At 40.9% G+C, this 16,298-nt stretch overlaps 1 protein-coding gene across 1 annotated transcript in view; it reads right to left on the bottom strand.

Moving 5' to 3' along the window:
• LOC140211112 (matrilin-3-like) overlaps positions 1 to 8,151 on the bottom strand; it is a 42,805-nt gene extending 34,654 nt beyond the window's left edge. The window contains exon 1 of the mRNA XM_072280597.1: positions 8,118 to 8,151. Within this exon, the coding sequence (XP_072136698.1) occupies positions 8,118 to 8,151 (34 nt within the window). The remainder of the gene's footprint in view (positions 1 to 8,117) is intronic.
• Between the last annotated feature and the right edge of the window lie 8,147 nt (positions 8,152 to 16,298).

Below are 16,298 nucleotides of genomic sequence, written 5' to 3'. Positions count from 1 at the left end.
GTTTGAACTGGGATAACAAGTTCCTAACTGTAATTTGTTCCATAGATACACCAACATTTTGTAACTAAGCCTGAAAAACCACAATTCCCTTCTGTAGAAGAATTTTTTTTTAGAAAAAGGTATAAAATGTAGCAAACGCTGTCGAGATATTTGTAAATTTAGGTATTCCAGTATGCATTTTGACATTCAGTGGGAGTTGTAATAGACTCGTGAGAACAGAGTGAATACTGTGAATTTGATGTAGGGCCATTAGGAATTTGGCTTTGAAAGAGTGGTAAAACAATGTTCACCTCTATATGCTGACCACCAAATTCTAAGCTGATGACATGTAAGTGATGACATATCCGTTGGTTTGTATGAAAGAGGAAAAGACATAGATCTTCACCTTCCTTCTCAGAGATTATTCATGTAGATTGTTGATTTTTTTTAAGTATGAAAGCATACCAAAGTCCCTTCAATTCTTGAATGTACATCAAAAGACAAAAAAGGACAGGTAAAGCAAAATTGGCCCAAGGTTATTGTATTAATAGTGACAGTAAAACTATCCGTGTCCATTGTTACCACTCTAAATCTGACAGCAGCTTCTAACTAGAAGATATAATTGGGGTTACTTTGCTTCTCATGACAGTGAACGATAAGTTTGAAGGCTCATTCTCTCTAATAACAATAATTTTTGATACTTAGATATACATATATCTATAGAGTTTTTTTGTTTTATATACATGTACAGTATATATAGCGTGTGTATACGTATGCAGTATATATCCTTCCAGTCTGAAACATCCCAATTACTACTTTATTTCCAGCACATGATTTAACTCTCTAGTTTATTTTGTATGGATAACTGAGAATTTTATCGTCTGATTTATTGAAGAGCCTCGGTCTATTTTTTGTTCGTTTACATGCACAATAATTGAACATTAAACTGAAACAATAACCACATTAGAGAAGAACTCTGCTCAATGAGCCATAAAAATTCTGAGAGCAGTTGTTAGCAAGGAGAATGATGAGTGCCACTCTGATGGTACTGGAAGTAACATCCTGGACAGATGTACCTTATTTTAGGTGGCTTGTTCAGATTTTTCAATCTGATTGATTGAAGAAGCCTGCCGCATTTTTTTTAGACCTTAGATCCACAAATCATGATGATGTAATTGGGCTGAAATAGGAACCAGACATCAGGTATTTCCACTCAATAGCTCAGCAAATCTGTGTTGGCACCTGCTAGCAAGAAGAATGGCAATGCTGTTTCTTGACTGTTAACATGGAAATCTGGCCAGGTAAAGAAATATATTTCTGAGGCTCCTTGCGGTTGTGAGGGGGCATTTCTGTGGGCGTTTTGAAACTTGTCTGCAATAACATTAGTACAGGATTCACAAAATTGTTTATATCATCTCACCGGGCTTCCTCGTCCCTTCTGCAAAAAATGCAGCATGCAAACTGGGAAAACTTTTCAAAAATTCTCAGTTGGAAGATTCTGCTTATATCAGACGGAGACATGTATTGGTGCCAAAAGACAGCAGACATTTGTTCCTTTTCATTTTGTTAAACATAAATAAATTTTCCTTGATGAACTCCCTCTTAGTGACAGCTTCTTCCACTAATGTGAGCAAATGAGTCTGTCTTCCTTTACCAATATTTGGATATTTCTCAGCAATGTGGTGATAACATGTTGTGAATCTACCTTTCTGACAAGATATTAAACTACCTGAACACCCAGATGACAAAAAAGATCCTTTGTCACTAATTCAAGATAGTAGAGAGATTACCCCTGCAATGGCTGCGTCAATTAACAATTATAATAATTAATGCTTATCATCACATTGCCATCTCTGGGAGATTACTGTGCACACATTAGTTGCCATTTTTTCTACAATGGTAACTGCAATGAAAAAAAAAACCGTATTTCAGCACTGAGAAGTTATATAAGGCACTAAACATCTGCATGTTTTAAATACTTATACAGATTTCTTTCATTGACATATGTGTGTATAGTTCAATTACGACTACCAGCAAATGAATCACATACTTTGCTATTTTTGTTTCATTTGCCTCTTTGTTTAAAAGTAATGAAAAATGCTTTTGAAAATATATTTCATTGAAAAATATGTTTCAGAATTTGTTTCCTTGAGACTTAGTGAGGCAGAGTAATGAAATAGTTTCATCTGACAGCATTCTAACCTGGAAAGAAGGGGAAGAGTTGTAGGAATGGGTGGGGTGAAGAAGATATCAAGGTGTAGCAGGGAGAAATAGAAATGAAAAGTAAAAGGCAATTGGAAAGGTAAGGGGAGAGCCAAATAACTCAGACTGCAGAGAAATATTTGATAAAGGACAGACAGCAAATGAAAGAAAAAGGATAGAGCTGAATTTTTAAAAGAATTGAAGAAATCAAACATGAGGGCTATTTTAAAAAAGCAAAAAAAATCTAATTATCACAATGTGCTGATACCTTTCATCAGCATCTCCAAGATGGATCAAAATTATCAGTAGTCATCTTATTCCCATTCTTTATCATCTATGGAGAAAGAGAGAGAGAGAGAGAATAAAAAGCAAGGAGGTGTAATTGGAGTGGCCATTGTGGGAGTGAATATCATTGGAGTTGGTCAGGCTTTGGCTCAACAGGCTTCAGCAAGAACAGGCATAGGCGAAAGGTGCTGAATCCTTTGGAGTCATTTAGTTGTCTTATTCTCTTATTGGAGATCTAGCACCACACTCTCTCTAGTTGGCTTTTCTATGTATTGATTAAGGAAACTTTCCTGAACACATTTGACAAACTCTTTTCCATCCAGCCTTTTACAGTATGGGAGTCCCAGTCAATATGTGGAAAGTTAAAATCACCTACTATCACAACCTTATGTTTCTTGCAACAGTCTATGATCTCTCTACAAACTTACTCCTCTAAATCCTACTGACAGGTGGGTGGTCTATAATATAGTCCTATTAATGTGGTCAAGCTTCACTTATACACATAAAGCCTCAGTAGACAAGCTCTCTAGTCTGTCCAGACTGAGCACTGCCATGACATAATGCAACCCCTCCCCCTTTAATCCCTCCTGCTCTATCACGTCGAAAACAATGGAACCCCAGAACATTGAGCTGCCAGTCCTACCCCTTCTGCAACCAATTCTCACTAATGGCTACATGTGCTGATCCATGCCCTAAGCTTATCCATCTTTCTTACAATACACCTCACATTGAAATATGTGCAGCTCAGAACATGCTCGACCTTCTGATTCCTGACTTTATATAGGCTTAACAACATGTTTCTCAACAACCACTCCACTATCTGTTCAGGCACACCGCTTCTCACCCCCTGTAACTCTAGTGTCGCCTCCCTTCACCCCCCCCCCCACCAACCCCCATGCAGCATGAGCAAACTTTCCCACTGGAGTATTAGTCCCCCTCCAATTCAGGTGCAAACCATCCCTCCTTTTCAGGTCCCACCTTCCCTGGAAGAGAGCCCAATTATCCAAAAATAATAAGCCCCCCCCCCTTAACTATGTGTTTAACTGTGTCATCTTCCTATTTCTGGCCTCACTAGTAAGTGGAACAGGTAGCAATCCTGTGATCATAACCCTGGAGGTCCTGTTCTTAGCACCTAACTCCCTGAAATCACTTTGCAGGATGTCCCTTACCTAAGTCCTTGGACCACAACTACTGGCTGTTCACCCTCCCACTTAAGAAAGCTGTGGACTCAGTCTGAGAAATCTCTGACCCTGTCACACTCAGGGAGACAACAAACCATCTTGGAATCTCGTTCTCATCCACAGAAACTCATTTCTGTTCCCCTAACCAATGAATCACCTACCATGACAGCCCTTCTGAGCCACAGAGCCAGCTCTGTGCCAGAGACTTGACTGCTGTGGTTTTCCTCTGCTAGGTCATCCCTGCCAGCAGTATCCAAAGTGGTATACCTGTAGTTGAGGGGAAAGGCCCCAAGGGGTACTCTGCACTGGCTGCCTATCCCCTTCCCCCCTCCTGACAGTCACCCAGTTACCTAAGGCCTGCATCTTGGGTATAACTACCTCTCTGTATGTCTTGTCTATCAATCCCTCAGTCTCCCAGATGATCCAGAGTTCATCCAGTTCCAGCTCTGATTCCTTAACATGGTCTGTCAGAAGCTGCAGCTGGAGGCACTCCTTCCAGGTGTAGTGATCAGGGATACTAGATGTCCCCCTGTCTTCCCACATTCCGCAAGAAGAGCGTTCCAGCATCCCAAATGCTTTAAATGTGCGATAAGAAAAAAATAAAGAATAAATAACAAAATAAAATCTACCTATGGTGTTTGCATTTCCTCACCAAAGCCTCGAAAAGTGAAAGCCTCAATTCCCCACTCCAACACTGGCACACTCACACAATGACCACTCCACTTAAACCTAATTTCTTTTTATTGGTCCTTGCCAAGTGCCTAATTATGCACAATCTCATGTCTCCTCAGGACTGTGCGCGCTATATGTGCCAACTGCCCCCACTCACTTCTTTTAAACTCTCTCTCTCCTTCTACGCAATCCGGTGTTTCCTCAGGACTACAGCACATAAAATGATCTTGTGGTCTAAAGATAATAAAGCAAAATATATATGAGTGCTCCAATTTGCTTTTGTTGGAGAGAATTCTAAAGATGTACCACAGATTGGGTGGAAAGATTTGTCCAGCTATCCACTCAAAAGAGCATGCCCTTCATTCTGAAAGATTCTAGTTCTGGATTCCCCAGGTGTGGGAACCATCCTCTCTTTATCTAGTTTGTCTAGTGGAGATTCCTTCTCATTCTTGTACATTCATTTGGAAACAGAGTTAGCCAGTCCTGCCATCCTGGAATCAGTCTTGTAAACCTTTACTGCTCTCCTCCCATGGCAAGAATGCCCTTTCCCAGGTATGGAGACCAAAGCTGCACGCAGACTCCAGATGGGTCTACCAGACATCCAACAAGATGCAGCAAAACTTGTTTCTGTACATAAATCCTCTTGCAATGACTTCCTACCTGCTTGTTGCACTTCAACACTTACTTTCAGCGATTGATATACTGAAGACATAAAGGTTTCTTCATATCTTCCCTCTTCACAGTTCAGATAGAATGAAAGTGGATGACTTCATTTTCATTCACTTTAAAGTGTACCTGTCTTGCATTTACTCACTCAATCAACTTGTTTAAGTCACACTAGGGCATCTTTGTATCCACCTTACAGCTCTCATTCAGCTTTATAAAGTAAAATTTTAAGAGTTTTGCCATGACCTAAGAAAAGTACCTGATAAAGAAAGTTTCACTTTTAAGGCATAACCTAACACATTACATTATTGATGAAGTTTCTCTTCAGTCAGCTTTGAGACAAGTTGAATGAATGGTATTCCTATTATGAATACTGCTCTAATTTATTCCTGTTCAATACCAGAAAATCTAGAATTTGGCCATTCTACAGTATAACTTCTCAAGAAGGTCACTTGGGTTACCTTATGATTCTAATGATGTTTTCAAACAGTCTGTAAAATAACTTGGTATGGATACCCCACTGCTGTCTGTAACGGGTCTGTACGTTCTCCCTGTGACCACCTGGCTTTCCTCTAGGTGCTTCGGTTTCCTCCTAAAGACACACTGTTTGGTAGGTTAGTTGTCAGTGTAAATTATCCATTGATTAGACTAGGGTTAGACTGGGGGTTGCTGGGCAAGGCAGCTCGAAGGGTCGCAAGGACCTATTGCACACTGTATCTCAATAAATAGAGAATAAAAAATAAAAATAAGAGTCACTTGCTTTACCATTAAATCTCCAAATATGTGGTTCTGTTTTAATCAATCTTAACAGAATATGATCAGTTATTAAGAAAGAACCTGTGGGATTAAGGGAACTGTATTAAAACACAGAGAAGAGGCCCTGCAATCTTCATTGAATTTAGGCACTAAAAGACTGTACTGATTAAAGTACTGATTACAGGAGGTAACATTCACTCTTAGAGATTCAGACTTCTCAGTTGAAAATGAAGATGAGCAAGAAGTGATGGGAAGTGATGAATTTCACAATGATGTGAAAGGTAACATTGAACCTGGATATGTTTGGAAGATGTTATCTTTTTGTCTAAAGACTATAAATGGAATTCCTATTGCTATTGCTATCGCAGTCATTCTAGCCTCCCATTCCTTGAATACTGCTTTGTTCAAACACTTTATTGTACACTGGTTAAAGTAAAAAAAAATGCATTTAAAATAAATCTCATAAATATTATTTGTCCTGATACCAGAAGAGATGTACAGCTGATTGAAAATAAATTTGTAGAAGTATACATGTCAGCACTCCTAAACATTTTTACAATTATAAAATTGAGCAAAGAACTGAAATAATTATTTCACACATTTTGAGTATAGACAAAGGCACTGTTCATGATGAAACTTCAATGTCTATGTTCTACAGATCCATTTGGAAGACTTAAGCATAAAATAAAGTTATTTCCTACTGGTATATTTCTTATGAATCTGAACAGATTCTGTCTTCCCGGGGATCTATTTGTAGTTAGAACGCGTAATTCTAATAAGCCTCCAAGACATTTTACAAGAATTATTACTATTAAACAGTTATGTAAAAATGTAATTCTGTTTTCCCGAGGATCTATTTGTCATTAGGACACGCAATTCTAATAAACCTCCAACATATCTTACAAGAATTATCATCATTAAAGATATGTAAAAATAATCGTGTCAGGTTGATAATTATTGAATCAAGCATTGTCGGTAAAGGAGCTTAACTGATTTATTACAATCAAAAATACTGAGGGAATTTTCTGTTACTTTCCTAGATACCTTGTCCGATGTTTGCGCGCTGTGCGAGAGCAGGTTCGGTATATCCAATCGTCGGAGAGATCAGAATCCTCCTTGTTGGAGCCCTATAGTGTCGATAATTCCGTCCACAAACTTGGACGACAATCATCAGGGCACAGTAGAGGACACCGCTCCACAACGGTCTCATGGTGTATGCACCTCTTTTGCTCGTCCTTCTCTTTTTCTCGAGTATGTGAGAGTTCTGCACTTCACATACGATCTGCAGCCAGTCTGTGCAAACTTAAAGCTCCCGGACTGGACCACGTGTGAAAGATCGAACCAATCACCGATAAATCTTGCAAAGGCGAGAGGTAGAATTCAGAGCACTGTCTAGCCGATGACTCATGAAACTGGGCAAAGTGGACGCATCCTTCGAATCACTGGCAAGGTCCAGACGGCCCAGACCTGAACTTCAAGGGCTTTCAGTGCAGGTCACTGAAGGCGAGAAGGGTGATGGGGGAGTGTGGGGATCTTCCTGTGTGTCAGTGATGGAGACAGTGGCCAGAGATCTCGCTGAATGCCGGTGAGGGAATGGGAGGACGTCGGGCTTCTTGCCCTATGTCGTGGAGAAAGAAGAGGAGGTGGTAGGGCTCTGTGTGGGTGGGGAACATGGGGAACAATCTGACCGTGTCTGGACTTTCAAGTATGCATTTCATTCCATTTTGTTTAGTTTTCCTGATACTGTATAAAGATAGCACTAAAACATTCGAGGAACTAATAATTTAACACCGAGATCGGAGTGAAATCGGAGAACAATGCGAACCCCTATCACATTTCTGTGGGAAGGCTTCCCTAAATAGATTTTTTTTACCCATGAAACGGGGATGGTATGTCTGTCAATTCGTGTGAAAATCTGTGTGTGTGTGTGTGTGTGTGTGTGTGTGTGTGTGTGTGTGTGTGTGTGTGTGTGTGTGTGTGTGTGTGTGTGTAACGACTGTGGTGTGTATGTGGCATTTGTGATTTTGCTCATGTGTCAACCCACTTTGTAAACAGGAAACACAGAAAATAATTATTCTTTATGCTTATGTGAAACAGCTCCATCATTCCTACCCCGAATATAGCGTCCGTGCCCAATTTTATATTTCAATGGCCAATTAATTGTAAAAACTCACTGATGTCAATTTACATTTTTATACATTGGGCTGTTTTTTTTAAGGTAGAGCATATAGTTTATTTATCCCGGTGTCAACTTTTCCTGTTTTAAGCAACAAATAACCTACCCAAAGAAAAAGCATGTGGGTTACATAAATCGACGTCTGTAACAGGATACTGTGAAAAGATACTAAACTTAACAGAGAGAAACGCCCACTTTACCTGGCGTTGCGGCGCGTGAACTGCAGTAAATCATCACGAGTATCAACATCCTGCAAACTTTTGAATTTACCGCCTGAAACTAGTGTTGGAGCGCTAGATGTATCGCAACGATCTTTTGACTATAATCTTATAGATTCGAAGTTCAAATCAAATTTATTAACAAAGTACATATATATGTCACCATGTTCAACTCTGAGATTCGTTTTCTTGCAGATACAGTAAATCCAGGAAACAATAGAATCAATGAAAGCCCGTCCTAGTGGATGCAGTCTTTCACTGAATCTCCCCTCGAAACCCCATTCGTTATTATTTATTTATTTATTTTCTCTCTATTTCTCTCTCCCCCGCCCCCCCTTCGCCCTTTATCCCTCTCACTATACTGCTTGCCCATCCTCTGGGCTTCCCCTTCCCCTTTCTTTCTCCGTAGACCTCCTGTCCCATGATCCTCTCATATCCCTTTTGCCAATCAACTGTCCAGTTCTTGGCTCCATCCCTCCCCATCCTGTCTTGTCCTATCATTTCGGATCTCCCCCTCCCCCTCCCACTTTCAAATCTCTTACTATCTCTTTTTTCAGTTAGTCCTGACGAAGGGTCTTGGCACGAAGCATGGACTGTACCTCTTCCTATAGATGCTGCCAGGCCTGCTGTGTTCCACCAGCATTTTGTGTGTGTTGCTCAGCATCTTCAGATAGTTGAGAGGGGGTGAGCGTGATATACGGTACAATTTTGAAATAGGCCAATGTAATAAAATCTGAAGTTTTGTAAACAATGAGAAAATGGCAAAAACCATGTCAAGCAGACATAGGCATGCCAATGGATTGGAAAGACGTAGCAGATAAAATTCATTGCCAAAACAGTGGTATAAAAGATGATAAGGGACAGGCCAAATGGTAGAATCTTAGAGGGAATGCAAAGTTAGAGGTTATTATTGAACAATTTTTTGAAAATGATAGGTCAGGTTAAGGTAACACATGGAATTCTAAGCCAGTATGCAAAAGACAGAGCTATTACAGAGATAACACCATTCAATAAAACTGACCAGATACAAGGTGTATAGAGTCATTGAATGAGTTTGAAATTGTAAAGAAATATGCTTAAGACTACACAGAATATCCAATTGAGTGCAAAAGGGCTGAATATGCATATTACAAAGATTTATTCTTGTTCAGAATTGTTTGATATAATTCCATTCCATTGAAGGAATAAATGTGATATACTGATAGTGTATTACTTTGCAAATACAGCAGCAATCCCTCAAGGCAGGTTCAAAAATTAGAACAGCAAGTAAAAAAGATTGCCTTTTAAAAGTTCAGGTATGGTATCTGAAACAGGCTTAAACAATGAGAGTGAATATATCCTCTAGAGATTATGAAACTAATCCTGCATACTCTCAACTCAACCTAACCCTAACAAAAAAGCCAACATACCCAAAAGGCGAGTGAGAACCAGTAAGATAACTCCAAGCTGGGCCCACAGAAAACAAGTCACCACTAAACTCAGGGTCAGGGTAGAGTGATACAGAATCTTCAGTAAACACTGTCAATTTAACCCATGCAATCCCAGGCATACAGATGCCAGGTAATGAGGTTTAAAAATATAATTACCATCAGAATTACATGCCTCTCATTATCTTGGCCCATGGGATAAACACAGGTTGGACCTCATCAACTCTGGCTGGGTCACCTGGGAGAGGATGTCTAACGACTAAAGACCCAAAACACCTGATAACCCCAGGTTGCATTACTGATGATGTGTCCCAGTGCACACCTGGTTCACTAAGCCAATTGGTGTTGGACCAGGTTAACAAATGGCATTGACCAGATTAAAGTGGCTCCACATCCCAACATACCTCACCACACTAAACTCCACAACCTTATCCTTCCCAGCCCCACATATATATCTACCAGCCCCATCCTCAAACCTAATCCTAAAGTCCAAGGGGGCACATGCCCACACTACCCTAGGGGAACATCCATTAACCCTGGCCACACCCCACAAACCACTACCCTATACTGTCACAGGCCCACATACCTCAACACAATAAACTCCACAACCTTATCTCTCTCAGCCCCACATATACATCCACCAGCCCTACCCTCAAACCTAATTGTAAGGTCTAAGGGGGCACACATGCCAACTAACCCTAGGCGCACCCTGATTAACCCTGGCCACACCCCCACAAACCCGATGACTTGTGTAAGGAGGAGCAAGATCCAATAAAGGCAAGTGTTGGACCTGGTTAATGAAGGCGTGGGCCAGATCAAAGTGGCAGGGTTGTGTGACACTGAATCTCGAGTGACGAGATCAAGAAGCACAAGAGGGATGATTCACTCATTGCCCACGTACTCTACAAAGGGCATACAGGAGTGAGATATGCCAAATAGTGGAATGGTGCCGCAGCAACAACCTGGCACAATGTCAGTAAGATGAAAGAGCTGATTGTGGACTTCAGGAAGGGTAAAATGAAGGAACACATACCAATCCTCATAGAGGGATCAGAAGTGGAGAGAGTGAGCAGTTTCAAAGATTGTGGGTGTCAAGATCTCTGAGGATCTCACCTGGTCCCAACATATCGATGTAGTTATAAAGAAAGCAAGACAGCGGCTATACTTAATTAGGAGTTTGAAGAGATTTGGCATGTCAACAAATACACTCAAAAACTTCTCTAGATGAAATTAGGAGAGCCAGAAGGGGCCATGAGAAGGCCTTGGCGGACAGGATTAAGGAAAACCCAAAGGCATTCTACAGGTACAGTATGTGAAGAATAAAAGGATAAGAATAGGACCTATCAATTGTGACAGTGGGGAAGTGTGTATGGAACCGGAGGAAATAGAAGAGGTTCTTAATAAATACTTTACTTCAGTATTCACCATGGAAAAGGATCTTGGTGATTGTAGTGATGACTTGCAGCAGACTAAAAAGCTTCAACATGTAGAAATTAAGAAAGAGGATGTGCTGGAGCTTTTGGAAAGCATCAAGTTGGATAAGTCACCGCGACCAGATGAGAAGTACCCAGGCTACTGTGGGTGGTGAGGGAGGAGATTGCTGAGCCTCTGGCGATGATCTTTGCATCATCAATGGGGATGGGAGAGGTTCTGGAGGATCGGAGGGTTGTGGATGTTGTTCCTTTATTCAAGAAAGGGAGTAGAGATAGCCCAGGAAATTATAGACCAGTGAGTCTTACCTCAGTGGTTGGTAAGTTGATGGTGAAGATCCTGAGAGGCAAGATTTATGGTCATTTGGAGAGGTATAATATGATTAGGAGTAGTCAGCATGGCTTGTCAAAGGCAGGTCGTGCCTTACGAACCTGATTGAATTTTTTGACGATGTGACGAAACACACTGATGAAGGAAGAGCAGTAGATGGTGTATATAGATTTCAGCAAGGCATTTGATAAGGTACCCCACGCAAGGCTTATTGAGAAAGTGAGGAGGCATGGGATCCAAGAGGACATTGCTTTGTGGATCCAGAACTGGCTTGCCCACAGAAGGCAAAGAATGGTTGTAGACGGGTCATATTCTGTATGGAGGTCGGTCACCAGTGGAGTGGCTCAGGGATCTGTTCTGGGACCCTTATTCTTCGTGATTTTTATAAATGACCTGAATGAGGAAGTAGAGGGGTGGGTTAGTAAGTTTGCTAATGACACAAAGGTTGGCGGTGTTGTGGATAGTGTGGAGGGCTGTCAGAGGTTACAGCAGGACATTGATAGGATGCAAAACTGGGCTGAGAAGTGGCAGATGGAGTTCAACCCAGATAAGTGTGAGGTGGTTCATTTTGGTAGGTCAAATATGATGGCAGAATATAGTATTAATGGTAAGACTCTTGGCAGTGCGGAGAATCAGAGGGACTTGGGGTCCAATTCCATAGGACACTCAAAGTAGCTGCGCAGGTTGACTCTGTGGTTAAGAAGGCATACATGGTGTATTGGCCTTCATCAATTGTGGAATTAAATTTAGGAGCCGAGAGGTAATGTTGCAGCTATATAGGACCCTGGTCAGACCACACTTGGGATACTGTGCTCAGTTCTGGTCGCCTCACTACAGGAAGGATGTGGAAGCCATAAAAAAGGGTGCAGAGGAGATTTACAAGGACGTTGCCTGGATTGGGAAGCATGCCTTATGAGAATAGGTTGAATGAACTCGACCTTTTCTCCTTGGAGTGACAGAGGATGAGAGGTGACCTGATAGAGGTGTACAAGATGATGAGAGGCATTGATCATGTGGATAGTCAGAGGCTTTTTCCCAGGGCTGAAATGGTTGCCACAAGAGGACTCAGGTTTAAGGTGCTGGGGAGTAGGTACAGAGGAGATGTCAGGGGTAAGTTTTTTACTCAGAGAGTGATGAGTGCGTGGAATGGGCTGCTGGCAACGATGGTGGAGGAGGATACAATAAGGTCTTTTAAGAGACTTTTAGATAGGTAAATAGAGCTTAGTAAAATAGAGGGCTATAGGTAAGCCTAGTAATTTCTAAGGTAGGGACTTGATCGGCACAACTCTGTGGGCCAAAGGGCCTATATTGTGCTGTAGGTTTTCTATGTTTTCTATGTATTGTGGAGAGCGTTCTGACAGGCTGCATCACTGCCTGGTAAGGGTGGGGGGGGGGGGGTGAGGTGCTACTACACAGGACTGAAAGAAGCTGCAGAGGATTGTAAATCTAGTCAGCTGCACCTTGGGTAGTAGTTTACAAGGTACCCAGGACATCTTCAGGGAGTGGTGTCTCAGAGAGGGAGCGTCCATTATTAAGGACCTTCAGCACCCATGGCATGCCCTTTTCTCACTGTTACCATCAGGTAGGAGGGACACACACTCAGCAATTCAGGACCAGCTTCTTTCACTCTGCCATCTGATTCCTAAATGGACATTGAACCCTTGGACACTATCTCACTTTTTTTTAATATACAATACTTCTGTTTTTTGCACATTTCTTAATCTATTCAAAATACATATACTGTACTGTAATTGATTTACTTATTATTTATTTATCTCTTCTATATTATGTATTGCATTGAACTGCTGCTGCTAAATTAATAAATTTCACATCACATGCCAGTGATAATAAACCTGATTCTGATTCTCATTCTAATCTTCACTGAATAGGTCAGCATAAACATAAGAGCTGTTGAACTTCAGAAGCAAGGAACATTTCAAAATACAACTTGTCTGAAGTTCAGAAGTACATGTGAATAATTTTCCTCTATTTCTCCCCTGTTAAGTCCAGTTATATATTTAAAACAATCATCAACATGAGACAAAGTATTCATTAAAAAGGGGTTAAAAGGCAGACTGAAAAGCTATAGACTGAATAGTGCTCCTGAGAGCCGGACCCCCAGGTATTTGCATGCAGGAGTAAAAAGCTGATGTGAGAAATGATTCTTGCACCATCACTACAAACAACGGCTGGTAGCAGAAACCTCTTAATTCAGTTTGAATCACTGACAAAACACTTGTATATTCATGCCCAGAACTCGCCAATGTACACATGTCATATAATTATTCTTCATACTTTCATGCCATGGCAGGCATATGCATGAAACTTAAATACTTGTTTGACAGTCTGGATGGAGTTTGTTGCAACTCCATATTGGAAAAATGGCTTTGAGACGTTTGTGGGGGTGTGGGGAGGGGTTAAGGAAGCAGGAATGCTGGGTAGGGATCGTTTACCTTAGGGTCATGGTATAAATTCAATTATATTAAAAACCACCAGTGATCATCCAATATTCCAATTTTAACTTCCGCTGACTTCAGATTGTTTTCCCCATAGCTCATCTAGAATTGAACATTACGATAGTAGTTTGCATGATGCTATGAAAATGGGGTCAAAGGAGTTTTGGAGTTCAACACTCTCTGGGAGCAAGTTTGCTCATCCTTTCCCGGGTGTGCATGGATTTCCTCCAGGTGCTCCAGCTTTCTCCCATAGTCCAAAGATGTGCTGGTTAAGAGGTTAATTGGTTATTGTAAATTGTCCTGTGATTAGTCAAGAGTGAGTGATCCATTTCCCATGACAATATCATTATCAGTTAAATCAGTATTTCCTTTATAAATTATCTGGGTGTTCAGAAGGATCCAATCTTTTAAATTATTTTACTTTCTGGGTGGCTTCGCTTTCTGATGGGATCAATGAATGGCAAGAGTGAATGAACAATTTTCCATGACAATATCATTCATAAAATGCAAAGCTTTATCTGAAACTGATTAAAACAATCAATCTGAATTAAAAACCCCAGAACAGTATTTTAAGCCACTTCGGAGTGGGATAATCTCACAACAGAAATCATGCCTCTGCTTCGAGAAATTGTTGTTCATCCATCGTTGACGTCGATGAGGACCTGGACACCATTATGATGGTGTGGAGACTAGCGCGTGATTTGGATTTAAGTGAGAGAGAGTTGCGCAGCGTCAGCCTCACTCTCTGTTCCCAATTCCCATCTGGGTCCAATGGCAAGACAGAGTCTAGACGGCTGGAGATGGGACTAGGCGCAGTGGATGACCAGGACGTCTTCTGTGTCTTGTCCTGCTCTTCATGTTCCACGACGCTTGCAGAGACCACCTTCTTGACCGTTGGTCTCGTCTGCTCAATCCACCGGAGTCTGTCTTCACAAGCTGGGATAGACAACTCCCTATCTCACCGAGGGTTTGAGACCCGTCGGCTACCCTCACCTGGTTTTGCTGGCTTGTCGAAGCCGTTGCCCGGGGTGTGGCCGCTGTCGCATGCAAACAGCTACGGGGAGCCACAGGTGAGAGCTGAGTGCCAGGTGGGGACCAAAGGTGGACTAACCGCCCTGAAAAGGACGCGACATGTTTCCCCACCAGAGGTGCTACCCCTCCCTGACACCCCATACACCATGAGAAATTAATGCTGAATTCTTTTATAGTAAATCATATGAAAATGTAGCTCATGATTTGTGAATCCACACATTGCCCCTATTTCTAAAAATCTACTCCCCAAGCTTTGGGATAGACTAATGAACTTCACTTTGAATGTGTTTTGGGGTAGTAGCTGCAAAGCCACAGTGTAAGATAGTGGCATAATCAGATTCACACATTAAATAGAAACAGGCCAGTTGGCCCTAAATATTTTGCACAATTATCTTCCCTTCTGCATTTCTCTTTCCTTCTCACTCATTATCTAGTTAGCTTTTCTTTAAATGTATCCAAACTACCTCACCGCCAATTGTAGCAGTGTCGTTTTTCATTTGCTCTGGGTAATTTTCAATGGAACTGATAATTATTCAATCAATAATTAGTTTTATTTATTATCCTCTTAGGTCCTCCAAAAATATGCTTATCAAATTCTTGATAAATTTGAAGATCTCTGTAGATAAATTTGATAAAATAGGACCTCTTGATAACATTGAAGATCTTTGTTATGCCACGTCTTGACTCCTTTTCCAGTGCAATAAGCCTCAGCCTAGAATGTAATAGTATTGCACTCTAAGATGTTGCTGTGAATGCAGATGCATGCTAGGTCACTATATTTTAAAGTTAAAATAAAGAGCTACTTTTCACCTGAACATGAACAAGTTTTTTCATAAAGCCTAGATCCTTCATACAGTGATTTGTGATCTAAAGATTAGCTTGGATAAGCCACTCCTATATCAGAAGGGAAAATATCAGGTTACTAAACAATTCTCACAAATGGACTATAACACTGTTGAGCACACCTAAGCATTATTTATATTCTCTTCCTCACAAAACAAAGCAAACAACCAAATCAGGAATATTTCCCTCTTGGAATAAGATGAAGTTTGGTGAAATGATTTCAGAGATTAGAACTGACACATCAAGTGAGGAATAATGTCAGCTTTTAATGTGTTCTTCCTCCTCAATATAAATCCGTGGATCTAAGTCCATGACCAATTCCGTGTCAGTGAATGTATGCAAACTGTTCAGGAGGTTCTGCCGGAGATGGGCACACTGGAAAGGTGAATGGGCTTTGTCTTCCTGTGAAATGAAGAGAATTATTAAAAATTGTTAAGTTTGAACCATTTAAGCAATAACGGTTTTCAACAGGGAATAAAAATAAGGCTGTCTAGTAACAGCAAATATACATTGTTTTGCTCCATGACTTCTAAAATCTCTTAAAATGCATAACAGAAGTGTTCCCTCAGCACTACATAGAAATTACTTTATCACAATGTTAGCACAACCACTTGAATCCCCCCGAGAGGAAACTTGATTTCAGA

This window comes from Mobula birostris, chromosome 2, assembly GCF_030028105.1.
Source record: "Mobula birostris isolate sMobBir1 chromosome 2, sMobBir1.hap1, whole genome shotgun sequence".
NCBI lineage: Eukaryota > Metazoa > Chordata > Chondrichthyes > Myliobatiformes > Myliobatidae > Mobula > Mobula birostris.
Note: the sequence above shows the minus strand (reverse complement) of the source record. Positions and strands in the feature narration are given on the sequence as shown.